General features: G+C 38.1%; 2 protein-coding genes and 1 non-coding gene across 8 annotated transcripts in view; 1 reads left to right on the forward strand and 2 right to left on the reverse strand.

Moving 5' to 3' along the window:
- SUPT16H (SPT16 homolog, facilitates chromatin remodeling subunit) overlaps positions 1-7,359 on the forward strand; it is a 45,416-nt gene extending 38,057 nt beyond the window's left edge. Inside the window, exons 23-26 of the mRNA XM_028504255.2 lie at positions 4,260-4,389; positions 5,075-5,204; positions 5,343-5,420; positions 6,039-7,359. Of these exons, the coding sequence (XP_028360056.1) occupies positions 4,260-4,389; positions 5,075-5,204; positions 5,343-5,420; positions 6,039-6,184 (484 nt within the window). The 3' untranslated portion in view covers positions 6,185-7,359. The remainder of the gene's footprint in view (positions 1-4,259; positions 4,390-5,074; positions 5,205-5,342; positions 5,421-6,038) is intronic.
- RPGRIP1 (RPGR interacting protein 1) overlaps positions 7,080-27,823 on the reverse strand; it is a 65,640-nt gene continuing 44,896 nt past the window's right edge. For 4 of the 6 annotated variants that reach the window (XM_036030632.1, XM_036030625.1, XM_036030619.1 and 1 more), the window contains 5 exons: positions 18,896-18,993; positions 13,876-14,068; positions 11,190-11,274; positions 9,937-10,067; positions 7,080-7,711 (listed from right to left, as the gene is read on the reverse strand). In XM_036030632.1, coding sequence (XP_035886525.1) covers positions 7,596-7,711; positions 9,937-10,067; positions 11,190-11,274; positions 13,876-14,068; positions 18,896-18,993 — 623 coding nt within the window. In that variant the 3' untranslated portion in view covers positions 7,080-7,595. Of the gene's footprint in view, positions 7,712-9,936; positions 10,068-11,189; positions 11,275-13,875; positions 14,069-18,895; positions 18,994-27,823 lie in introns of those variants that run through there. The other 2 variants (XM_036030637.1, XM_036030642.1) reach the window with 2 other exon arrangements.
- On the reverse strand, positions 22,143-22,284 carry LOC114490385. The gene has a single exon (XR_003683945.1). It is a non-coding gene; the product is annotated as a small nucleolar RNA SNORA4 (small nucleolar RNA).

Raw genomic sequence — 27,823 nt, forward strand, 5'->3', positions numbered from 1 at the left:
TTTTTCTTGATGCTTTTAAGATTCTCTCTTTCTCCTTAACCTTTAGCATTTTAATTATGATGTGTCTTAGAACGGGCTCGTTTGGGACACTCTGTGCTTCCTGGGCTTGTGTGTCTATTTCCTTTACCAAATTACGGAAGCTTGCTTGCTTGCTTTCCTTTTTTTTTTTTTTTCCCCCCAAATAAGTTTTCAATTTCTTGCTCTTCCTCAGAAGAAGGAGCTGCTTCTGGCACACCTATGATTCAGGTGTTGGTACGTTTGTAGATGTCCCAGAAGCTGCTTATTCTGTCCTCAGTATTTTAAATTCTTTTTCTTCATGCTGTTCTAATTGAATGCTTTTTTCTTCCTTATGTTCCAAATTGTTGATTTGATCTTGGCTTCATCCCCTCTATTGTTGGTTCCTTGTAGATTTTTCTTTATTTTACTTACTGCAGCCTTCATTTCTGCCCAGGTCCTTTTATGCTATTGCAGTACCCAATGAGTTCCTGGAGCATCCTGATAACCAGTGTTTTGAACTCTGCTTATCTCCATTTCATTTCGTTCTTTTCCTGGAGTTTTGTTCTGTTCTTGAATTTGGGACATATTTCTTTGTCTCCTTAATTTGGCAGCCTCCCTGTTTTTTTCTGTGTGTTAGGTACAGCTGCTTTGACTCCATCTTTAGTAGTGTGGCCTATTGTAGAAAAGGCACCTGTAAATGGTGTGGGGTGGAGCCTTAGGTAATTTCCCATTTCACCACTTTGTGGATCTATGTAGAGGAGGGCTCAGAGAGGAGACAGTGCCACTTCCTCACCTCTGAAGATTGCCTGAGAGGAAGTTCTCGTGGCACTTACCTACTTGCCAGTCATTTCACTTTCTCCCCATATGCTGCTTGTGCCCTTCCAGCTGTTGCCCTAGTGCTGAATCTCAGAGAGAGAGGGTCTGTATAAGTTCTAAATCTGTGTGGGCCCTTAAAGAGGAATCTCCTGAAAATCTGGCAGTTTCTTCTGCCCCAACCTCAACTGTTTTTTATAGCCAGAAGTTATGGGGATTTATTTTCCTGGCACTGTAATCCTGGGCTGTGTGGTCTGGGCTAGGGCTTGGATCTCTTGCTCCCAAGGTATTTCTCCCAGTTTTTATCCACCACCCATTGCGCCGCCTCTCCACGCCTGTCAGTGCCTCTGCATCTCTGCCCCTCCTACCTGTCTGGATGAATGTGGCTTCTCTAAATTCTTGGTTGTTGGACTTCTATACAGCTCAGTTTTCTGATGAATCTGGGTGTTAATTTGTTTTGTAGTCTAGTTGTAATTTTTGCTGTAGTTGTACATGGAGGCGAAGCATGTTCACCTATGCCTTCATCTTGAGTTGGAAGAATTCTTTAGGCTGGATAGAAGTCCTTCATCAAATACAGGTTTTGCATATATTTTCTTCTAGTAGTTTCTTTGCCTTTTCATTTTCTTACATATCTTGTAAAAACTAAAAGTGTAAAATTTTCATGAAATGTTCAGTCAACTTTTTTTATTATAACTGTGCCTTTAAATCTTATCTAATACATTTTCCTAACCTAAGACCATAAAAATTTTTTCTATGTTTTCTTCTAGAGTTTTATAGGTTTAGACCTTATATTTAGGTTTGTGATCCATGTTAATATTTTAATGTGGTATGAGCATCTATTACTTTGTGTGTGTGTGTGTGTGTGAGAACATATGGAACATACCTCTCCAATTTCAGTGTGAATTGTTGAAATTATCCCTTACCCATTGAATTACCTTGACATCCTTGTCCAAAATATTTTTTAAAATAACCATGTAGGAGAGGGTCTATTTCTGAACTGTATTCTGTTCCTCTGGTGTATGTGTGTCCTTATACTGATACCATTACTGGCTTGTTTATTGTAGCTTTACAGGTGGGTGTTGAAATTAGGTAGGCAGTCCTCTAGTTTTGTTCATTTCAAAGTTGTCTATTACTGTTTTAGCTGTTCCATATAAATTTTAGAATTGTGTCTTTCATTGTTGGTCTGTTTAATCTGAGTTTCCCAAATTTAGTATCTGTATAATCTATAATGATGTCCCCTTTCATTCCTAGTATTGATCGTTTGTTTTCTTTTTGTATTGGTCAGTCTGACTAGAAGGAGTGTGGATTTTATTGATTGTTTTTATCATTATGAAATGTCCTTCCTTATCCTAGAAATATTCCTTATTTTGCAACCGGCTTGGTGTGATATTACTATAGACTTCTAGCTTTGGTTAGCATGGCCTGTCTTTTTTCTGTCCTTTTACTTTTAACTTACATTACTTTATATCAAAGTGGCTTACTTGTAGAGAGCATATACATCTGGGTCTCACCTTTTTTAGTCCATTCTGAGAATGTTTATATTTCATGTAATTATCAATATGGGTGGGTTTAAATCTACCATTTTGCTATTTGTTTTCTTGTCTGTGTTATGTTGCTTTTCTCCTTTTTATGATTTGTTTTGGATTCATTTTATGACTATATTATCTTCATAGTTGGTGATTAACTACACCTCTTTGTTTTACTTTCATAATATTTGTTCTAGGTTTACATATATGTCTTATTACAATCTGCTTTCAAATAATACATCACTGCTGTTGGAAAGTTCTCACGCTTGTTTCCTTTATTCTGTCATTTCCACTATTGTCATACATTATACATCTAATATTCTATGAATGCCACAATTTGTTGTCATTGTTTTAGCTTTAAAACAGTTATCTTTTAATTTACAAAATAAGGGTGAGTCTTTTGTGTGACTCATACTTATCATTCCTGGTGCCCTCCATTCCATTGTGTAGTTCCAACCTTCTATCCGTAGCCTTCTATAATTTTCCTTTGCCTCATAAACCCTTAGCATTTGAGGCCCAGGTTTTCTGTGCAAATTGCCTCAGCTTATTTCTTGAAAGTATTTTGCTTTCATTCCGAAGGTGTTTTTACTGGATATAGAATTCTAAGTTGGCCGTCTTTTCTTTGAATATTTAAAATGTTGCTTCTTGTCTTTCAGCTTTCAGGATTTCTGAGGAGATACCTGCTGTCATTCTTTGTCCTTCTGTCTTTTTTTCTCAGGCTGCTTTAAGATTTTCTTTGTCATTGATTTTCAGCAGTTTGATGAGTAGGTGTTTTTTTGTGTGGTTTTCTTTATGATTACTCTGCTTGATGTGCATTGGTCGTTTTAGGTCTGTGGGCTTTATTGTTTTCATCATATTTGGAAATGTTCTGGCTCAAATATTTTTGTTTTCTTCAGTCCCCCCTCTTTTTTTTTTTTTTGAGAGAGAGAGTAAGTACACACATTTTTAACTCATCTTCAATTTCCCTCTTCTTTCTTGAACATATGGAATATATTTATAATTGCTTTTTAACATCTTTATTTGCTACTTCATCCATCACCTTTGTGCTTTTTGGATCTGTTTTAGTTGGTTGGATTTTCTCCCACTCCTTTTTATGCCTGGTACTTTGTGATTGGTTGCCAGACATTGTGACTATGTTTTGGGGTGCTAAGTTTTGTTATTTCAATTTTTTTACACTCTAGTCTAAGGTACAGTTGTTACTTGGATTCCATTTGCTTTTTCAAGAGTTGTTCTCAAGTGTCATGAGTGCTGGACCAGAACAGCCTTGAGTCTGGGGCTAATTGGTCCCATCGCTGAGGTAACAGTCTTGTGAGGACTTGATTGGGTTCCCTGTGTATTCTGAGGTCTTTGCACTGAAGCTGATGGGAGCAAGAATTTTTTCCACTTCTGTGTGAGATCTGGGAATTGTGTGGCCTATTGCTTTCCAGTGCTTCTTTGCCTAGTTCTGATTAGTTTCCTCTCATGCTTGTGTACATCACTCCTCAGCTATAGAATTGAGGGAATCCCTCAGCAAATCTCCAGAGCTTTCCCTATCACTCTGTACTCTAGTACTCCCACAAATTCTAGCTGTGTCAGCTTCCCCAAACCCTCCTGTCTCTCTCTCAACTCCAATAGCTTACCAGGTTCTAGTTGGGTTCTTCCTCCCTGAAGAAAATGGAAGAGGGAGATGAACTCAGACTTACTTACTTGAGAGACAGAGCTTGCTTCAGTTGGAATGCTGCTTTGATGTGAGGTCTAGTGCTCTGGGAGTCCAAATATCAGCTGTCTGGGGCATAGTCTGGTGGCACAGTGCAAAGAATACCTGTTCCCATACATTTAAGAAAAGGTTATTTGCTCTTCAGAGATCTAACCACCAGTTTGACACTGATCCTTCTCAGAAAATATAGAGGATTGATTTTGACTTTGTAATGTCATTACTCCCAGTTCTTGTGACATAAAGTACACAGAAGGCGTACAGTCCCTCAACTGGACTAAAATCATGAAGACTATTGTTGATGACCCTGAGGGCTTCTTCGAACAAGGTGGCTGGTCTTTCCTGGAACCTGAGGGTGAGGTGCGTGAGTGTGGGGTTTCTCTTCTGCTGTATAGTTGCCCATTATTATTTGGGCAGTTAGAATAATGCCATATAATACCTAAGGGACCAGAACAAGTGGGAAAAATCTCTGAACACATCTTGGTATTATTGTTTATCCAAATTAGATTTACATGTAAATGATAAATTAATTGGGTATCAGTAGCCATTGACAAGATTTCCTTGAAATTACAAAAACTGTTCTTTCAGTGTATTTCTTAGTATTTGGAGAAAAATCCGTAAGAAAATTTTATGAATATTGTTTTCCAAAAAATGGTCCTCCCACCTCTGTGTAATGCATTATTACTAAGAGTATCCCTGCAGTTAATATTCCTGGGCAAGGAAGAATGAAGTGAATCTCTTAAGAAATATTAATTATGAATTAGCCCTGGCTGGTGTGGCTCAGTAGATTTGAGTTGTGGGCCTGTGAACCAAGAGGTTGCCAGTTCGATTCCCAGAGGCACATTCCTGGGTTGCTGGCTGGGTTCCCAATTGGGGGTGAGCAGTAGACAGTCAATCCATGTATCTTTCACATATTGATGTTTCTCTCCCTTCCCCTTTCTCTAAAAGTAAATAAGTAAAATCTTTAAAAAAAATACTAATTATGAATTAGATATTTAGGGTATCTGATAAAACAGGAAATAATATTCTTTTTCTAATTCACTAGGGTAGTGATGCTGAGGAAGGGGATTCAGAGTCTGAAATTGAAGATGAGACTTTTAATCCTTCAGAGGATGACTATGAAGAAGAAGAAGAGGACAGTGATGAAGATTATTCATCAGAAGCTGAAGAGTCAGGTTCGTCTTCACAGAGAAAAGTTTCCGTGGCTTCCTAATCTAATGTCATTTCTAGAAACTACTTTTTTAGAAGGGAAGTATTCTATCATTTCATTCCATTTTAGTCTAATGACTAATGCTTAATAAATTTTATTCCAGACTATTCCAAGGAATCATTGGGCAGTGAAGAAGAGAGTGGAAAGGATTGGGATGAACTAGAGGAAGAAGCCCGAAAAGGTAAATTATTTATTTATTCATTCATTCACTCATTCATTTTAAATTTTTGAGGCACAAATTTCTAACATTTTAGTCTTTACCCATCAGAGAAAAAACAAAGTCTGGAATGTGTGTATATTGTCCAAGAGGCATGACTGCCTAATTGAATGCTTTTTTAATCTCCTCAAGCCCCCAGTGGGCCCATCGCCATGATTGCCACAAGTCTTATAAGGCTCCAGAATTAAGCCACTCAGTTTCTAAATCGAAGTCCTATAATAGTCTAATTTTCTAGGCCTCTTCAAAGTTAGGAAAGTTTTTATAGCGCCAGTTTAATTACTCAGAAACCAAATGCCAAATATAAGGTAAGGATGAAAGGAAATATTATCTACTGTATTCTAAGCATTACAATAGGTACTTTGCATAGATTACCTTATTTAATCCTAAAACGATTTTCCATTTTATAAAAAAAACCAAGGCTCAGAAATGTTAAGTACTCACCCAAGGTCACACAACTGGTTAGAGACTAAGTAAAGATTAAAACCTTGGTCTGACTCCAAACCATGTTCTATTCCATGCTATCTAGTAGCATTTAGCTACCTAAAGCTAACATATCTAACTAGGAATACCTCTTCTATTTAGCGGACCGTGAAAGTCGTTATGAGGAAGAAGAAGAACAGAGTCGAAGTATGAGCCGGAAGAGGAAGGCATCTGTGCATAGTTCAGGCCGTGGCTCTAACCGTGGTTCCAGACACAGCTCTGCACCCCCCAAGAAAAAGAGGAAGTAACTTCTGAACTTTGGCCCTCAGTTCCATTCTTCCTCCAGCCAATCCCTGAAAATTTTACATGACAGAAACTGTATTTTTCCTTTATTTTCTTTTGAAGTTTTGCCATTTGTGTTTATGGGTTTAGGGGCCATTTGTGTGGACCAATTTACTCGGGGAATTCCAGGCCCACCAGGACACGTGCCAATGGCCCCATCCAGCTGGCAAGGCAGGGGATATTCTTGAAGAAGGGCAGAGGCTTCCGCTGTTAATAAATACCATTTCATTCCTCTCTCTTCCTGTCACCTTCTGTCAGGACATCAGTGGCTTCTGACATCTTATTCCTTGATGTCTCAAAGCTATATTTCCAAGATGTTGGTACAAGGTGACTCTTAACTAATTGTACCATGGTTCTTGACCAGCAGATTCCATCCTCCGTCCTACGATACTGCTATGACCTTCCTCACATCTCTTTTAAGTTCCATCTTTTCAGTACTCAAGAGCAGGTTCTTAGAATTTGCTAATGATTGTGATAAACCATCAGCTTGAGTTAGGGAGGTCAGGTGGTACCTCTGTCTGGGTTTTCCTGCTTTCTTGTCACATGCAGATTCTGGGGTATTTCTGCTGCCTTGGAAGACATAAGAAGCAGTGACACTTCTGGGTTGGTTTCATCCTCCTTTCAAATTCCCACATGGTACATTGGTAGAAACAAAATTATTGTTTGTTTTCTGATATACCTGAGTAAGATGGTGTATACTGCTTCTAGTAAAATATAGAAGGAGGCTCCAAAGAGTCAACATGCAGATCTGGAAGGGGCAAGAGTCATGCCTTGGGCCTAGAACACCCTAATGAGAAAAGAAAAAAAGGAAGGGAGGCCACACCCACAACATGACCTCTCTTCACTGCTGCTTCTTATTTTATTTGTCTTGCATTGTCCTGTATTTATCACAGTTTCTGTTGAACAGCTTTTTAAGTATTTGGGGAGTTTATCTTGCCATCCTCCCCCTCCTGGTTCTCTGCATCCACCTGTTCCACTGCAGTTCATTCTGTGTTCTGTGACTTTAAGAGAGGAGGGGGGGAGGGGACTCAGATTTTGTTTGTTTGTTTGTTTGTTTGTTTTTTTCTCCTTAGCAGTAGGACTTGATATTTTCAATTTTGGAAAAACTAAAAGATAAATAAACTGTGGTTTTTTTTGTTGTTGTTGTTTTGTTTTTGTAAATTTAACTTTTGTGACAGTTCTTTTGTAGTTCCTGCTAAGGCATTAGAAGATAATGCCTTTATTCATCTAGTGTCACAAAAACAAACTTGAATGTCTAAGCTTTCATGATTAGATTGAGGGATCACAGTAAACCAAATTCATGGTATAACAAGTTACTTTATAAGAGACTCTTTACTGTGCTTCCCTCACAGGATTTAGAATGGAATAGCACTCATTCTATTGCGAAAACAAATCTGCAGTCATCTCTTCATAAATAGCATGGAATGCAGCAGCAGCTTGAAGGGACACCTTCAGACTTCCTATTGGGGTAGCCTGGTCTGCAGGACTAACAACTGTTGGGAAAGGAAAAAGAACTGTCAGGCAGGCAGCACCATCATTCAATGAAAGTCACATGTTACATGCTAGGAACACTTAAGAGTTTACTTCATTTCTTAGGGGGACTCAGTCTAGTGGAAGACAGAGGGAAACAGTTATTACAGTATGGTAAGTGCTGTGATGAAAACTCAAGGTGCTTTGGGAACTCAGAAGCAGCACGTAACCCAGAATGGAGGGATTGGAAAAGGCTTTGTAGAAAAAACCCCTGAACAGTCTTTAAAATGTGAAAGATTTTAAACGTGCCAAGACATGAGAACATGGCAGGTTGAAAATTGCAAGGAGTGACATAAATGAAGCTACACAGATAAGCAAGGGCCAGATTATAAAGGGTCTGGTTTATCTTCCAAGGAATTTGGTTTTAACTGAAGGTATTAGTGATGGGTTTTATTTTCAGTTCTAGAAAAATGGCTCCATTATTTGGGTAGTATATTCAAAGAAGCACAAATAGATCAGGAAAGGTAGTTAGGATGCTGTTGTGGTAATTCAGGAGAGAAATTAAGGGGTCTGAAGTATAACGGTAGTGAGGTAGGGATGGATTCAGAATATTTAAAGAGGTAACATACAATAGAATTTTGTGATTGAATGTTGGGGAGTGAGGGGAAGGTTGGAATCAAGAATGACATTTTAATTAGAGTTAGGGTAACAAGGTGAATGGTGGGTAAGAGGGAACATTAAGGGACAGGGTTGTAGTGGGGGGTGGGGAAGTCCTAAGGGCATTTTAAGTAGGGACTACTTGCTGTTAAGTCTAAATTATATTAAAAACCTGGTCTACAAATGTAGTATCGAGATCATTTCTAGGTTGAAATTAAAATCTTGAGAGTGGATATGAACACCTAGGAAAGGGTATATGGATAATAAAAAGCCAAGACTTGACCCAGGGGAATCGAATGTTCAAACCCAGGAAGAGCCTGCAAGGGCAATATCTCCAGGGAGTGATAAGAACCATTAAAATGGCCTAAAAACCAAGGGAGAAGAGTTTAAAGAATGAGAAATTTCAAGTAGGATGACTAGAAAACCAATTGGATTTGGCAGTAAGGTAAATTGGTAAGAACAAAGTCCAAAATGTTTGGATGGAAACTTGATCTTAATTCAAGAATATAGGAGATACCAAAATAGTATTGTGGACTGACAATTTGACAAGCATTTCAAGGAGCTGAGTTTTGAAGGGATAAGAGAAAATCTAGTTGCAGAGCTAGAAGAGTGGGAGCCTGAAGGGAAGGGAAGCCATAACAAGGAAATTACTATAAAATGTTCTTTTGATTAAAAGGAAAATTGAGCAGCATTCATCGGCTCTAGGGATTGTGAGGTCACTAGGAAAGGCCTAAGAATATTTCCCTTGTGTACAAAGGGCATGGAGACCAGGAAGAACATGGCACATTTAGGAAATGGGGACAGGAATAGAAATTGGGAGTAAGAGTTGGAAAACTAACAGACCTGCCATGTGCCAAGCATGTTCATAAGCACTTTAATTATTCTTTCCTTAACCCTTCACTGAAGTGGTCCCTTAATCCTCATGGCACCTGTTTTGAGACAGGAGCCACTATTACTCTCATAGTTGAGGAAACAGGCATAGAGTGGTTAAGTAACTGGCCCAATATCACAGTTAACTAGGGAGATTTAATAAAGAATCTTGTGTATTGGTGAAAGCTTGAACTTTGTAGCCTTTAGTCTGAAGAGTTGACCTCGAAATTCAGTATAATTAGTAATAATTTTATGTCTCAAGCATGTATATAAGTTTCACAGAATATTTAATGTACTTTGATATTTGGGTTTGTTTTTTCCTTCAAATTCTGACTGACTTAATTTAATTAAACTATCCACTAAAGGGTTAATGACTGGAAGTTTGAAAATCACTGATCTAGTGGATAGTCCTAAATGCATGCCTCCTACAGCCTAGCAGCTAAGGTAAGTGTGTGAAGTACCAGGTGTATAAGGTAATGGAGCAGTGAGGACTGGACAGAGCAGGCCCACCTAAAGGCATTCAAATGCAAATATTTTAAAAACATGTTGGTCTTATAGCAAACAGTCTTAAAAACATTTGAGAAGCATGTGGTGATCAAATGTATAGAAACACTGTAGTAGATGGAAATAGGATGGAAGAAAAACGAGAAGTAGTCTTCATTAGGATAATTTCCTTAGAAATAAATGGAACTGAGGAACACACAAAAAATGTATTACTCACTGTCTAGCTTTTGCTCTAGACTGTCTCTTCCTGATTCCATGATCTGCCACAGTTCCAGATATGCATATCCTACTTCTTGACATTCTTTCTTCTCGTCATCCATAGGATCACTTACCACTGTAAACTTTAAACTAAGGAGCAGGGGAACAGAAATTACGTTTAACTTAGCACAGCTGATACCTTTAGGCCTAAAGAAAAGTAAGGCTAAAAGTAATAAAAACTTAGACAATGTCTCCCTGAATCATTTTTTCTTTGCCTGCATTTTACAAAACTACCACAGCAAAGAGGGAGGACTTGGTCTAATTTAAAGTAACAACTGGCTTGAGAAGAAGGGACTGTAAGACTCAAGACACACACACATGGAAAGGAGGCAGGGTTGCCAGATTTTGGAAAGGAAGGAAGGAAGGAGGGATGGTGGAAGAAATCCAAAACGGATGCTTACTTAAATTTTAACTTCAAATTTCAGCTAAGCAATGAATAATTTTTTAGGTATAAGTAAATCCCATGTGTTTCAGTTGCAATCTCTCAAAGGAGGCCTCTTCAGATTACAGGAATAATGACAACTGACTTCCTAAAATTTATAGTAGACCTAGAATTTCCTTCAGTTATACCAAAATATTTCCTGTAAAGAAATAATATTTAAAACCTAAATACAAAATTAATATTATAAAGGCATAATATTTGATAAGCTGGCAATGGTTCTATGTTTGTGAGAAGTGAATCAAATTATCTTAAAATGCTGAAGCAGTTTGTCCACTCCATATAGTGCACGGTCAGTGTTCAAGTAAATTGCTGCCTCAAAAAAAAGTACTTAACCCTGGCTGGCATAGCTCAGTGGATTGAGCGTGGGCTGCTAACCAAAAGGTCGCAGGTTCAATTCCCAGTCAGGGCACATGCCTGGGTTGCCAGCCATGTCTCCAGTGGGGCCACGTGAGAGGCAACCACACATTGATGTTTCTCTCCCTCTCTTTCTCCCTCTCTTCCCCTCTCTAAATATAAATAAATAAAAATCTTTAAATTAAAAAAGTACTTAGGTTCTAGTACAGGAGAGAAATGAACTAAACCTATGAGATTTTATACTTCATCAAATAGCCACAAACACAAATTAGACTCAAGTAGATGAGAAATTCATTAAGAGTAAATTAATATAAAAGAAGTTGTTTAAAATATTCAGTATCAGCACAAAACCAAGTAAACACTTGGATTCCCACGAGAATATCTCCTTTCTTTCAAAGTGGAAAGTAAATGCTCACCGTCCTTGCTGAGGACCTTTTCTATTCAGCATGGCAAACAGAAACTGCCTTCGGTCTTTGTGCTCCACTGGGTCCAGGTCTATCACTGTGTTAGTGTAAGAGGAAAAAAAGCAAAGAATCGCACACTTTTGCTATTTAGGCATTAAGACTTTCATAATTAATATATGTAAAACTAAAGTTGGAAAACTAGGGCCACCCATTTTCATAAATACAGTTTCATTGAACACAGCCATGCCTATTTATTTACATATTATCTGTGGCTGCTTTCTAATTGCAATGATAGAGTTGAATAGTTGTGACAGAGACAGTTTGGCCTACAAAGCCTAAAGTGTTTACTATCTGTCCCTTTAAGAAATAGTTTGTCAAGCTTTGATATAAAGAAGCCATACAATCTGCATTGAAAACCAAGACAGATGTGCTCCCACCACCTCACTGGCAGAATTATTCTGGGAGACATTTTCTTTAAACCACCTCAAGATCTGGGTTTTGCAGCAGTTCAACTTAAGGTGCTTGTCTGAACATCCATTCCTCCCTTTCCTCCTCATTTTTATATGGGAATGTTACAGCCTCCAGTAAACTGGCATATGTATTCCAGCCTCTTCTTCAGCTAGGTTTGGCCACATGATTAAGTTCAGCCATTATAGGTTCAGCTGGGAGGCATTCTTCCTTTCACTAGCAGCCATTAAGGACCATGGAGAAACTGAGTAACTAAAAGGATGGAGGACAGGCACCTGGACAGTAGGAAGGCAAGAGAGAAGTTTGGACCCCTGATGGTAGCACAGAGGCTCAGCCCTGAACTGCCCATGTCTGAACTCATTTGACACGAGTGTGAAATAAACTTCTATCTGGTATTAAGGAGAGGATATACCTTAAAAAAAAAAAAAGGTGTAGAGAACAAGAAACAGCTGTTATAAATTTAAAATATCCAGTCAATGACTAGAAGATAAAATTAAGGAAATTTCTCAAAAATTGAAAGAAAGAAAAAACAGAGGTAGAATTATAGGACGAAAATGATAAAATTAGAGGATCAATTTGGAAGATCCAAATTCTAAGAAAATGAGAAAATGTTAGAGACAAAATTATCAAAGAAATGCAATAATACTTCCCAGAACTAAAAACCATGAGCTTCCAGATTAAAAGAGTGCACAGAATGGCCAGAACAATTAAAAAAATATATGCACATTACTCTGAAATTTAAGACCACTAGCAATAAAGACAAAATGTTAAAATCTTTTGGGGAGGAATGGGATAGTTTTCATATAAAGATTGCATGGCTAGAAAACCATGGACCAGCTGCTTTGAAATTCTTAATAAAAATGTTTTCACCCTGGCTGGCATAGCTCAGTGGATTGAGCGCGGGCTGGGAACCAAAGTGTCCCAGGTTCGATTCCCAGCCAGGGTACATGCCTGGGTTGCGGGCCATGACCCCCAGCGGCCGCGCATTGATGTTTCTCTCTCTCTCTCTGTCTCTCTATCTCCCTCTCTTCCCTCTCTAAAAACAAATAAATGAAATCTTTAAAAAAAATGTTTTCAATATAGATATTTATATTGGTCTAACTATCAACTGAATATATAGGTAAAATAAAGAGATTTCAAGCATGACTGTCTCAGAATATTTACTGGAAAGTATGATCCTTTAAAAAAGAAATTAAATCAGATAAGATGACAAAGGAGACAGGGCATAGGAAATCCATCATAGGAGAGAACTGAATAAATGTTCTAAATGGCAGCAGTGGTAGTAGCTAAACTGTAGGCTAGAAAGGAATAGGAGAGTGAAGAGAAGTCTTCTGGAAAAAAAATAGATAAATTATTTGACAGGTTTAATTATTGCAACATTTGGAAAGGCTGATGGAGAATATAAAAAGAATTATAATAGTTATAATAAAAACAAAGCAAATGAAAAGTGGAGGCAAGTAAAAACAATAAACAAGAAAGGAAATATAATCATGGTGTACTCCTTGGCTCTGCAAGAATTAATATTTACATATCTATAATAATGGAGACACTTAAGATTTAATTAAATAAAAAAATACGATCCAATTATATGGGAGGGAGGGGACATAGGTGTGATATGAGAGAAATGTTATGTTCCAAGATGGGAAGCCAGGAGATAATCTCTAAAGCTGGTGAATCAGGAAATTACAATGGAAACATTATTCAGAAATATGGAGTTAAATAACAGAAGAAATAACAGAAAAAGTGAAAAGTGGTATGGTGGACTGAGGGTTGAGGGGAAGGGCAAGGTAGTTATTTTTAGAGGAGTGCGGCAATGGACTGTTTACTTTTTTTAAAAAGATTTATTTATTTATTTATTTATTTATTTATTTATTTTTAGAGACAGGAGAAGGAAGGGAGAAAGAGAGAGAAACATCAATAGGTTGCCTTTTGCATTCACCCAAGTGGGGACCTGGCCCACATCCCAGCCAGGTGCCCTGACCGGGAATTGAACCAGCAACCTTTCTGTTCACAGGACACACTCAGTCCACTGAGCCACACCAGCTAGCTCTGTTTACTTTTAATTTAAAATATTTTTAAATCCATTTGATATGTTTAAATATATTTAAATACTATTTTGATTAACAAAAAAGGGTTGGATCTACCCCATCAGAAGTCCAAAATAGTTCTGACCCCTTGATCTCAACGTCTATCAACCCCCACTTTCTGGAGACCACAGGGGATGCCTCACCCTTGCTAAAGTGGAAGTAGATCTCTTCTCCTGCCCTTGGTTTCCTCAGGGATACTGGAGTCTCTGTCTCTGACAAGGGTAGATCGTAGAACTTGTACTCCACATACACCTGTTTTACATTCTCATCAGACATCACCTCAGCTTCTGAGTAGAAGGCCAGGCTGACAATTTCAATGCACATTTTCTCTGAACCCTGATAAGAAGACATTTATTTCCCATAGGTTAGTGATGCTCCAGGGATATATATTCAACTTAATTAACACATTACTCTCCATCAATCACAGGCATACTCCCTCTACTCTATTACTCTTTGAGAATTAATTTATAAATAAAACTTGAACCAAGACAACTTGACTGAATAGTCCCCTAATGTGTCATTCTATCTCCTAGTCCAGTGACTCATGCTCAGACCAGCCTTTCTCAGCCATCTCCACAGATAGAAAGAATCAAGAAACTTTCTAAGCAGATAGCTTTCCTTCATTTCCTTCATTGGTCCTAATGAAGACCAATCCAGCATTCTCCCGAGATTAGCTCCTACGAGACCTGCTGGCTGATACTGGAGATTTAATAGCTGTTTTAGCCACTATAGCAAAGTGCTGCCCATTGCTTCCTGCACCCACCAAAGTGCAGGCCACAGAGGAGGATATCAGATCACACTGCCCTCCCACAGCAACTCTAGTACTTTCAATTCCACTTCAGGGTCACAACCACCACCACCGTCCTGTCCTCTCTTTTAATGATCCCTGTGTCTATTTTCACATTAGAGATGCCAGGAGGAGGGCTGACATCTCTCTAGTTTCAGGAAGTAAGCTGTGGCCAATGTAAATCCTCTCCTCCTACAGTGTTGCACCTAGGATTTTTGGCTCTGAATTCTTTAAGGGAGAGGGGTGTAGGGTCTCTTCTGTGCCTGCTTTCTGCTGAAGAGAGTCAGAGATTTCCTTCAGAGCCAGTGATCCTTGCTCTCTGTCACAGGACAATGAGGCCTGGGCACAAAAGGAAGTCACCAGGATGTCTAAAGTGGGCAACAGGCAGTATTTCCAGAGTACGAGTAAGGCTTGTCACACTTTCAAAAGACACACTTCTAATGAACTATGACATTCATTAAGAGCTCCAAATCTACTTTTTAGTTCCCCCATTGCCCAATTTATACTGGGGCCAGGCTGTGTTGCAAAAGATTAGCCTTTTTTTTTTTCTTGAGGGGCTCAGGGTCAAATTTCTCCCATTTGTTAAGTGTTGCAATTATTTTTAAAATGTGAATCTTGTGCTGTAGTCTCAAGAAAAGTTAAGCAGAATTTCTCAAGGTGTGTCTCGGAATACCTTGGAATACAGGAATAGGTATTTTACAAATGAATGGTTCTGTGATCTCTATCTTACAAAAAAAATGCCCCTTCCATAATTAATAGGGATGAACATTTTCCCTCTAGTTAATTATGAACAACCACCAGACTTTAAGTTTCAGTGTACATGTATCTGCATGTGTGTGTATAAAAATCACTGAAATAAAAGTATCCTGAAACAATTCTTAACCTTACTGTGTGTGATGCAAACTGTTCTTCTGTATTCTAATCTATATATCTGGGTTTTGTTTTTCTTTAGTGCTGGCTAGGATCCCCCTTGTTTTGATTACATTTCCTGTTAATAGATGCCAGTTCACAGTTGAAAAACATTGCACCAGAGTTATGGGATATAACACTATAGTCATTTGCCACATGTGGCTATTGAGCACTTGAAATGTAGCTAATCAGAATTGCGATTGGCTGTCAGTGTGAAATTCACTCAGGATTTTGAAGACTTTGCAAGAAAAAAAAACTAATGTGAGATATATCAATAATTTTTCCTATTGATTTTATGTTAAAATGATAATACCTTAGATATTTAGGTTATATAAAATATGTTTTTAACTTTATATATTTAAAATTTTTATTTCTTTTTACACTTTTAATGTGGCCACTAGAAAAATTTTAATTACATTTGCAGCTCTCATAATTCTGTTGGAAAGCACTTTGTAGACTATTTGGAGGTGGAACCTTTGGGAAGTAACTAGATCATGAGAGTAGAGCCCTCATGAATGAGATCAGTGCCCCTACAAGAAGAGGTCAGAGCTGGCTTGTTCTCTTTCGGCCATGTGAAGGTACAGTGAAAAGTTGACAGTCTGCAGCCTGGAAGAGGGTTCTCACCAGAATCTGACCATGCTGGCACCCAGGTTCTGGACTTCAAACCTTGAGAACTATGAGAAATAAATGACTGTTTTTAAAAAAAAAATAAGCAACCCAGACTCTGGCACTTCACTGTAACAGCACAAGTTAGCTAAGATCTAGTCTGATGTTTCAGTTTGATCCAGAATCCTTTGCATGAGCTAGTTCCATTATGTAATTTTATTGGAACTGAAGAGCAAAAAAAAAAGTATACAATTAGTAATATTAAATCACACTAACTACTGTATATACTAACTAATTTGAACTTGATGGCAGAAACTCTAACAGCAGTTAGTTATGCAGCATTACTGCCAGACAGACAGCTCCCTTCAGCTTATTAATTCAGGATGCTAGCTAGTTTGCCTGGGGGGTGGGTGGAGTTGCTAAAATTAATTAACTAGCATATATAAGGGGTCAGGACATCCTTCATATATGAAATTAAGAGTATAAGAAAAGAGAATAAACTTCAAGGTCCTTGACACATACTATAGCTAAAAGACAGTAACCTGAGACTGTAGAGCAAATGGAAATGATTGCTCCCTTATTATTAGTAGCTATTAATAAGGGGAGGGAAATATTTTCTATGGTCCACTCAGAATGGGAGATTGATTCCTGGGGCCAGGAATGGGACTTCATCTGGAGGAAACCATGTTTGGACTGAGAGAATTTCTTGGAGATTCTTAGAGGGTAGATAAGTACACAGGGCCTTTAGGAACCCTGTGCTGATGAATAGGGCCTCCAGAATGGTCCTACACACATCCTATGAACACAGGAACTGTCCTAAATAAGGACTCAAAGAAAGACTGTTAAAGATTGATATGTATTGTCATTGGGTAACTTTACTATCAGTATAAGAGAAAAGCATTTTTGAAGGGTCTTTTCAACATATGTACTGTTCAACATATTCAACTGGCCTGGCAGGCAAAAAAGAAATGAAGCCCCCCTGGGTTTCAGTCCCCTCTCCTTAGGGCCTGGTCCTTCTTTGTAGGGATCACTACCAGATTATAAAAGCTTGACCTTGAGAACTAGAATATTTCAGAGAGGATAGAATATTGCCATCATCAACATTGTCATCACTATCAGTTAGGGCTTACTTTGTCTCTGGCATTGTACTGAACCCTTACCACACATTACCTTATTTAAATCTTGCCTCATCACTGTAAGGTAGGCACACTTAACATTAGTGCTTCACAGATGAGGAAACACAGCCTGAGATAGTAAGTAGCAGAGCTGGATCAAAACCACTTCTGCCTGAACCAAATCTCCATGCTCTTAAACACTACCCTCCTTTGCCTCCTCTGTTATCCAGGCTGACTCCAGGCAGAAGAGTAACAGAACTCAAATGTTGTATCTGGGCCATCAACTCCTTCAACCTTTTATGCCTAGCTATTTTGAAATACAATCATGATTGAGTATATACATGTCTGTCTTTTTCTTTTTTTTTTTTACTTTTTTTATTGATGTTTGAATACAGTTGTCTCCATTTTAATATGTCTGTCTTATATGTTTAATTTGATAATAACAACACTAATTTTTTGCTAAGTAGGCTTAGTTTTCATATTTAGTTTCTCAAGTAACATTTTTGGGTACACATAGGTTTTCTAAAATGAGATCTTAGTTAGCTGCCTTTAATTTAGAGTAATATTTTTAATATAATCTGTCTACCTTCTAGTTGAAAAATTTGCTGACCAGCTGGCTGCTTTTTGGATTGGTCTGAGGTGGCATGGTTTAAAAACTTTGATTGGAGTTCCGGCTCCTTCACTAACTAGCTCTGTAATCCTGGATGCATCATTTAATCTTTATAACCTTTATGATATCTAAGGTGTTATTGTCTAGTTCTTACATTCAGTGGTTCTGCTCTGTCTTATAAACATTTCTCGACATTACTTACATAATGTCTAAAAAAGATATGACAGGTAAAATTTCAAAAAATGATAAAATTAACTATTTGCCATATTAACTGTATAAGTCTACTGATTTCAAGTTGTTTCCCACTCCAATATCCTTCATTTTCCTGCAAATCCTCAGTATAGATTCTGACTTTCAAGGAATTTTCTGACCTCTACAAAAGCAACAATAATTTTCCTTTTCTGAATTATTAAAAATCTTAGAGTTTATATCACATAACCTACCCACGTGATTCTAGGTCACCTATGCGTTTCTTTATTGTTTCTAATAAAGTTCATAATTCTCAATTATATTTTAACCTTCCATTCAGTTGCTCACTCAACAAATATTTACTGAGCACCTACAAACAGGCAGGGAGCATTTTAGTGGCTTGAGAGAGTGATGGTTTTCTACAGCATTTATAACCTCACAAGATCTAATACAATAATTGTTGAATATACCTGTGGATACTTACTCATACATATTTGTGTATGTATCCCCTATTAGTTTCAAAAAAGAGTTGAGGGTGAAATGTTTAATAAATAATTGTAAAGACATGTTTTAAAGGTTGGGTCAAAAACTTCAGAAACTGAATGCTTCCTCTGAGCCTTCCCAGAAAGAATCCTTTCCTCTCTTCCAGCCTCTACCTCTTCAAGTAAACCTCTCCTTACACAATGAAGTAGGCAAGTAAGGAATTAAAACAGGAGAGAGAAGTGTTGAAACAAGTCCTCACTCACACCACATCAAGAAAAACGATCCTTTCATCTGACCGCATCAACAGAGTTCTATTCACTCCCAATGTATATTTAACTAAATTAGTTGGAATTTCCCATCAGGTTCATTAAATTTGGATTTGAACTTCACATACATGGTCATTAAGCACACTGTTATTTTTTACAATCTTGTCACAAGCTTAATAATCACCCCGGTGTACTTACTGCCTTAGGACATTTCTGAGATGCCGGTATCACTATGTCGTCACTGTCTGTGGTTTGTGCTTCACTGACTTCAGAAGCCTGTTCACAGGATTCTTTATCTGCCCAAGAAGAGGCTGGAGTTACAGAACTGTTTCAGAGCACCCTGTCTAGTCCAAGAAAAAACCCAGGACCTACATCCTCAATCTACTGTCTGGTCACTAGTTCTGAGTACTTAGATTTTGGCTGCATTTATCAAGAATCAAACTCTCCTTTTCAAAGATTCACTTATTCTGAAGCTTGCTGAAAACTCAGTGTTCACTTGAAAAAAAAGCGAAAGAAGGAAGAGTGGAAAGAAGGAAGGAAGGATAGAAGGAAGGAAGGAAAGAAAGAAGGAAGGAAGGAAAGAAGGAAGAAAGAATAGAAGGAAGAAAGGACAGAAGGAAAAAAAGGAAAAAAGGAAGGGAGGAAGGAAGTTAATGCATCCTTTTGTAGAAACTGAAGAAAATGACCAAGCCAAGGTAAAGAAGAGCAATCAGGGTGTGGAAGATTGCACTTTTCCAAAGACAGCTTCAAACAATACCTCCTGTCCCACATGGTCTCTTTACAATGCGACTCTTGACATATTTGGTGGGACATTTGAATTTTCTCTTTGTAGAGAGCATTTCAAATCTTTTGCTCATTTTTCTAGTAGCTTGTCTTTTTTCTCATTGATTTGTAGGAGTTCTGTATATTTTCTGAATTGGAGCTCTTCGATGGTTACATGTGTTGCAAATGTCTTTTTCACTCTGTAGCTTGCCTATTTAATTGCTTACTGAATGAAAATTCTTTTTTTAATTTTAAAATATATTTTATTGATAATGCTATTACAGTTGTCCCATTTTTTTCTCCCCTTTATTCCCCTCTGCCCTGCACACCCCTCTCTCCAGCACTTCCCCCACTTTAGTTCATGTCCATGGTCATATATATAAGTACTTTGGCTTCTCCATTTCCTATACTATTCTTAACCTCCCTCTGTCTATTTTATACCTACCATTTATGCCTTCTTCTTCCTTGTACCTTTTCCCCATCCTTCTCCCATCCCCTCCCCACTGATAACCCTCCATGTGATCTCCATTTCTGTGATTCTGTTCTTATTCTAGTTGTTTGCTTAGTTTGTTTTTGCTTTCATTTTTGTTTTTTTAGGTTCAGTTGTTGATAGTTGTGAGCTTGTTGTCATTTTACTGTTCATATTTTTGATCTTCTTCTTTTTCTTAGATAAGTCCCTTTAACATTTCATATAATAAGGGCTTGGTGATGATGAACTCCTTTAACTTGACCTTATCTGAGAAGCACTTTATCGGCCCTTCCTTCTAAATGATAGCTTTGCTGGGTAGAGTAATCTTGGATGTAGGTCCTTGCTTTTCATGACTTGGAATACTTCTTTCCAGCCCCTTCTTGCCTGTAAGGTCTGTTTTGAGAAATCAGCTGATAGTCTTATCGGAACTCCTTTGTAGATAACTCTCTCCTTTTTCCTTGCTGTTTTTAAGATTCTCTCCTCTTTAATCTCGGGTAATGTAATTATGATGTGCCTTGGTGTGTGCTTCTTCAGGTCCAACTTCTTTGGGACTCTCTGAGCTTCCTGGACTTCCTAAAGTCTACTTCCCTTACCAGGTTAGGGAAATTCTCCTTCATTATTTGTTCAAATAAGTTTTCAATTTCTTGCTCTTCCTCTTCTTTTGGCACCCATATGATTCAGATGTTGGAACATTTAAAGTTGTCCCAGAGGTTCCTAAGCCTCTCCTCATTTTTTTGGATTCTTATTTCTTCCTTCTGTTCTGGTTGAATGTTTATTTCTTACTTCTGCTCAAAATCATTGATTTGAGTCAAGATTTCCTTTCCATCACTGTTGGTTTCCTATACATTTTCCTTTATTTCACTTTGCATAGCCTTCACTTTTTCCTCTATTTTCCTACCATACCCAGCCATTTCTTTGAGCATCCTGATTACCAGTGTTTTGAACTCTGCATCTGATAGGCTGGCTATCACTTAGTTATATTTTTTTCTGGAGCTTTGATCTATTCTTTCTTTTGAGCCATATTTCTTTGTCTCAGTGTGCCTGTTACATAGTAAGGGGCGGAGCCTTAGATATTTGCCAAGGTGGAGCAACCCACTTGGCTGCATCATGATGCTGTCAGTGGGAGAGGGATCTGAGAGGGAACAATTCCACTTGCTTGGCTCTCAGCTGGCTTTCAGTCACTTCTGCCACTACCCACAAGCAAATTGGGCCCTTCTGGTGCTGATTCCTGGGTAAGTGGGTTTGTTTACATTCCAGGACCCTGTGGTTCTCTCCAAAGAACTCTCCTGTGAGGCTGATAGTTTCTTCTGCTATGGTAACCACCACAGGTTTTTTCAGTCAGAGGTTTGAGGCTTTATTTCCCTGCACTGGAAGCCTGGGTTGTGTGGTCTGTCTCACTCCCCAGTTGTTCCCCTCAGTTTATCTGCATGCAAATATGGGACCACCCACTCTGCCAGCCACCACTTCACCTGCCTAGGTCTTCTAGGTCCTCCAGCCACTGCCTTGCCATGAGGCCTCTCTGTCCCTGCTGCCCGTCTCCACCCTTCCTACCGATCTGGATGAATGTTTCTTCTTTAATTCCTTGGTTGTCGAACTTCCATACAGTTCCGTTTTTCTGGCAGTTTTGTTTATTTTTTTGTTTTTAAATTTGTTATTGTTATTCTTTTGGTTGTGTGAGGAGGCACAATGTATTTAGCTATGCCTCCATCTTGGCCAGAAGTCCCACAAATTCTTACTCTTAAAGTAGTCAACCTTATCAATGTTTTCCTTTTCTTTTTAAAAAAGATTTTATTTATTTACTTTTTATTGGAGAGAGAGGAAGGGAGGGAGAGAGAGAGGGAAAGACACATCAATGTGCAAGATATACATCAGTTCATTGCCTCTCACATGCCCCTAGCTGGGCAACCTGACCCGCCGCAGCCCAGGTATGTGCCCTGACTGGGAATTGAACTGGTGACCCTTTGGTTTGCAGGCCAGTGCTCAATCTACTGAGCCACACCAGACAGGGCTCGATGTTTTTCTTTATGATTCATCTATTTTGTTTCTAATTTAAACTTTCCTTATTCTGAATGATGAATAATGCTATTAAGAGTATTTATGTACAAGTCTTTGAGTGCAGAAATGTTTTCATTTCTCTTGAGTAGATACCTAAGAGTAGAGCTGCTGGGTTGAAAACTCTTTGTTCACATTTTTTTCTTTTTCTGTTTTCTAGGTAATCTAGGCTACAAAATAGTAGTGTACTATATGTTTGGTGATATAGCCCACTGTGGAGTGTGGTCTTCTTTAATCTCCCAAATAGCCCAAGCTGGTAAAAGTTCTTAAAAAATCTTCCCCTCCAAAAAACTCTGTTTAACTTCAAGGAAAAGTTAAATATTTTTTAAGTGGTTGTACTATTTTACCAGTACTATTCCCACCAGTAATGTGAGACTCCAATTTTTTCACATCTTCACTAACACTTGTACAATCAGCTTCTGGAACATATCAGTTCTGGTTGGTTTGTACTCGTGTCTTGTTGTGGTATTATTTTATATATTTCCTAATGACTAATGTTGCTGAGCATCTTTTTGTATGCTTATTAGTGATTCATCTATCTTCTCTAGTGAGAGTCTATTCAAATCTGTTGACCATTTAAAATTATATTATCTTATTATTGAGTTGTAAGAGTGCTTTATAGATGATAGATTTAAGTTCTTTATCAGAAATGTGATTTGCAAATATCTATTCCTTGTCTGTAACTTATCTTTTCATTTTATTAAAGGTGTCCATTGAAGAGCAAGCATACATTTTTACTTTGCTGAAGTCCAATTTATCAATTTTTATCTTGTGGATCATGATTGTGCTGTCATGTCTAAGAAATCTTTATCTAATCTATGGTCAAATATTTTATCCTGTGTTTTCTTTTAGTAACATTATAGTTTTGGTTCTAATATTTAGACTTATGATTTATTTTTGTTAATTTTGTGTATAATGTGAGGTAAGAGTCTAAGTTTTTGTTTTCTTTCTATATGTGGATATATGATTTCAGTACCATTTATTGGAAAGAATAGATTTCCTCATTGAATTGCCTTGGAATCTTCGTGGAAAATAATTTGACCATAAATATAAGGGTTTACCCTGGCTGGTGTAGCTCAATGGATTGAGTGAGGGCTTGCAAACCAAAAGGTTGCAGGTTTGATTCCCAGTCAGGCCACATGCCTGGGTTGCAGGCCAGGTCCCAGTTGGTGGTCTCATAAAAGGCAATCACACACTGATGTTTCTCTTCCTGTCTTTCTCCTTCCCTTCTGCTCTCTCTAAAAAATAAATAAGTAAAATATTTTAAAAAATAAATATAAGGATTTATTTCTAGTATTGCAATTCTGTTTCACTGATCTATGTCTTGATTTATGTTAATACCACACTGTCTGAATTACTGTAGCTTTATAGTAAGTTTTAAATCAGTTAGTATGGCCCTCATCAGTGTGGCTCAGTGGGCTGGGTGTCATTCCACAAAGCAAAAGGTCACTGGTTCAATTCCCAATCAAGGCACATACCTAGGTTGTGGACCAGGTATTTCTCCCCCTTTTTGGTGTTTTTCTCCCTCTCTTTCTCCCTCCCTTTCCCTTTCTCTAAAACTAAATAAATAAATATTTTAAAAATAAAATAAAATCAATTACTACAAAAACATCAACTTTGTTCTTCTTTTACACAATTGTTTTGGCTATTCCAGGTACTTTGCATTTCTATATAAATTCTGAGTTTTCCAATTCATACACATGGTATATTTCTCCATTTGTTTGAATCTTTCTTAATTTTTCTGTTGCAGTGTTCAGTATATAGGCCTTTTGTTAAATTTATTCCTATTAAATATTTTATTCTTTTGGATAATATTGTGAATAAAATTGCTTTCTTGATTTCATTTTTAGATCGTTCATTGACAGCATATGGAAAAACAATTGATCTTGAAATATTGATTTACAACCTGCATCTCGTTCACTTACTTTTGTTTCTAAGGATTTTTTTTCCAATTTTTGTAGATTTCTTATGATTTTCTAAATACAGGATGATGTCAATTGCAAATAAAGACAGCACTACTTTATTTCCAATCTGTATGATTAGTCATTGCAACCTTATTGCAATGATTAAAACTTTCATTACAATGTTCAACAGGAGCAGTGAAAGGAGACACCCTTTCTTTGTTCTCAGTCTCAAGGGAAAAACATTCAGTCTTTTACCACTACGTAGGAGGTTAGCTACAGCCTTTTTTGTCCTTTATTAGTCTAAAGCAATTTCCTTCTATTCCTAGTTTGCTGAGAGCTCTTATCAAGAATGGGAGTTGGCCATGGCTGGTGTGGCTCAGTTGGTTGGAGCGTCATGCCATATATCAAAAGGCTGCAGGAACCAAACCAGCAACAGTGCCCAACCGAGTGAGCCACACCAGCCAGGCCATAATCCTTATTTTTTTATAGGTCAATATTGATCTTCTATTTCTTCTCGATTTAATTTTGGTAATTTGCATCTTTCTATGAATTTTTCTTTTCCATCTAAATTGCAAAAAGGTGTTCATAATATAATTTTACAATCCTTTTAGTTGTAGGATCTTTAGCAACTGTACATTCATTCCTGACTTTGCTAATTACTGTCTTACCTCTTTTTTTCTTGATAAACACACCAGTTATCAATTTGTTGCTTTTCAGCTCAAAATAAAAACTTCACTGTCTGCTCTGCAATAATGGAGGAGGACCCTGTAAATATTTCTTCACAGTGCCAGCTGGCACTGTGTTAAGTTTTGTCAGTAGAGGGCATTGGAAGATCACTGAAGAAGAGAAAGATTTCCCTTCCTGCTTCTATTGTGCTCACTTAGGCAGGTTTCTGCAGCAGGTGTGGACTCAGCAGACCAGGCTCATGCAACTTAGGGCCTGGCTCCAGCAGCACACGTGGTTTCCTGGAGAACGCAATTCTAGTAGCACATGGCTTCTGCAATATCCAGTTCCAGCAGTTCCCAGTGGCCAGTAGCACATGGGGTTCACAGTGAGATGCCACTGGCTTGGCACCCATCTGTGAGTGGTTTACTGCCAACTTTCCAGAGGGAACTTGACAGTTCTGAGTTCTGATGTGTAGCCACAGCAAACTTCCCATGACTTCATTCCCTCCCACAAGATCTGGATTTCAGCCCTGAAGGAGGTTTTCTACCAGATTCATATGTTATTTGATGCTCTATTTCAGCTCCCAAGGAGAATCAGGGATTTGTGGATGCTCTTTACATTGGCTGTTTGGGTATTCTTTAGAGTTCTCTTTACTTCTTATTAGTCAGTCCTCATCCTTCCAGTTCAATCCCCTGTTGTGGTTTAAAATTCTTTATATTAAACTCTTGTTCAAATTACTATGTAGTTTCTGTCTCATGGTTGGATCAAAATTAGTGTGGTCATTCTAGATAAAGACATGTCAAGTTTGTTGATGTTCCCAAACAACTTTGGCTTCATTGATTTTCTGTCTCTTTTTTTTCTGCTTTCTATTTCACTGATCTCTGTTCTGATCTTCATTGTTTTCTTCTTTGGGTTTGACTTTATTTTTACCCCTAGTTTCTTGAAGTAGAAGCTAGGTTATTGACTTTAGATCTTCATTCTTTTCTATTTTTATAAACATTTCAAGCTATAAAAATCACCTCACAAGTACTCTTTTGGCTGCATTTCATAAGTTGTGCTACATTGTGTTTTCATTTTCATTCAGTTAATATATCTTCTAATTTTCCTTAGCAGTTCTTCTTTGGTGCAAGTGTTATTTAGAAGCATATTGGTTAATTATGAAATATTACTTATTTCCTGAATTACTTTTCTATGGCTGCTATTACAAAATACCACAAATTTGGTGGGTTAAAACAATAGAAATTTACACGAAATTTTTGCCCTGGAGCCAGTGAAAATGTCCATACTGTCACCCAGGAATATTAGACACTGATCCCACTCTATAAAATACTAAAATGTTTGCAGGGCAGTTTCCACACATGGTGGTGTTGTACAGTCATGCAGGCACTGAGAAAATCACCCTGGCCAAGAAGTTGGTGCTGGACTGGCTACAGGACAATCTCATAAAGGCATTCAATTCTGCCTTCTATCTCAGCTGCAAAGAACTTGGCCTCAGTGGGTCATACACTTTTGTAGAGTGGTTCTCTAAGAACTAGCCTGAATTTCAGGATGGTATTCCAGAGATCCTAGCCCAAGTACAGAAAATCCTGTTCATTATTGATGGTTTCAATGGGCTGAGAGTCCCCTTGGGGACACTTATCCATGATATATGTGGTAAACAGAAGAAGCAGAAGCTGGTGCCTATTCCCTTGCATAGTTTTCTGAAGACACAATTGTTACCCAACACCATTTTACTGATCGCCATGTGACCATGAGTCAGAGATCCCCGACTCTTAGTTAAACAGCTCCTCTTCATAGAAATGAAGGGGTTCTTAGGCTTGGACAGGCAGTCATATTTCTTGAAATACTTTAAAGATAAGGATCAAGCACTCTGAGTTTTCAACATGATGAGGAGCAGTGCATCCTTGTTCCATATAGGTCTGACTCCCTCCACATGCTGGATCACCTGCACCCGTCTAAAGCTGCACGTGGAGAAGTGGGAAGGATTCTGCCCTGACTTGCCAAACCACCACATTGCTCTCCCTATGTTTCCTCTGCAGCCAGTTCACGCAGGCACCCAGCAGCTGTCTTAATCAGTACCTCCAACATCCAGTGAGGGCTCTGTGTCACCTAGCTGCTGAGGGCATGAGGACACAGACATCTGTGTTTGATGGAGAAGACCTGAGGAGACTTGGGTCAAAGGAATCTGATCTCCCTCCTTTCCTAGATGAAAATATCCTCCAGAAGGGCAAGGACTGTGAGGGCTGCTATTCCTTTATCAACTTCGGGGTTTAGTACTTTATTGGTATTATGTTCTCTGTTTTGGAGAACGAGAAGCAGAAAAACAGAGACAGCCTCCAGGGGAACATTGGTGATGTGCAGAAACTGCTATCCAAGGAAGAAAGACTAAAGTTGGATATTTCTTCTTCAGTCTCTCAAATGGAAAAAAAAAAAAAAAAGCCAAGAGGTTGTGACTGCCAAGTGTCAATGGAGATCAAAAAGGACTTACTCAAATTCAAACAAAGCACAGTCCAATGAGCATAAACACTTCTACTCGGTGATGGACATGAATATGGTTTTTCACTGTCTTTACAAATCACAGAAGGAGCAGCTTGTACAAGGTGCAGTGGCCTAGGTCAAAGAAATTTCCCATTTGAAAAATGGAATGAATATCATGCACTTGTTCTGCCTCAAACATTGTCAAAACTTGCAGAAAATGTTGCTGCAAGTAGAAAAGGGGATACTCCTGGAGAGTGATACTGCATCAGAATCAGTTGCTCAGGGTAACAGGTCCCAAAAATTGCTTCCTTTCTGGGTGGATCTTTGTTCCATGTTTGGCTCAAACAACAATCTAATATTTCTGGAAATCGGTCAGAGCTTCCTTAGTGGAATCATCAATGAGGATTCTTTGTGGAAAAAATGGGCTCTGCTACCTGTAATCTCCAGAAAATAGTCCTCAAAAATATTTCTCCAGCTGATGCTTATCAGAATTTCTGCCTCATTTTTGGTGGCCATGAGACTCCAACACGTCTGGCCCTTCAAGAAGACTATCAGAATTATATACTTTCTCCACTATAGGAGGTCTTCAGACACCCAAAATGTAATCAGCACTATCTCAGGTAGGTATATTGTTCTGCCACAAGTCATCAGTGAGCTGATCTCTCCTCCTCCCCCAAAATCAACCAGTCTGAATTTTTTTTTACAGTTCCCTGTTTTACGACTAGGAGACATTGCAGTTCAGTGGGTACAGGATTGACTGTTCAATAAATAATTTTGCATCAACTGAAATCATCT

The sequence above is a fragment of the Phyllostomus discolor genome, chromosome 1 (genome assembly GCF_004126475.2).
Source record: "Phyllostomus discolor isolate MPI-MPIP mPhyDis1 chromosome 1, mPhyDis1.pri.v3, whole genome shotgun sequence".
NCBI classification, from domain to species: Eukaryota; Metazoa; Chordata; class Mammalia; order Chiroptera; family Phyllostomidae; genus Phyllostomus; species Phyllostomus discolor.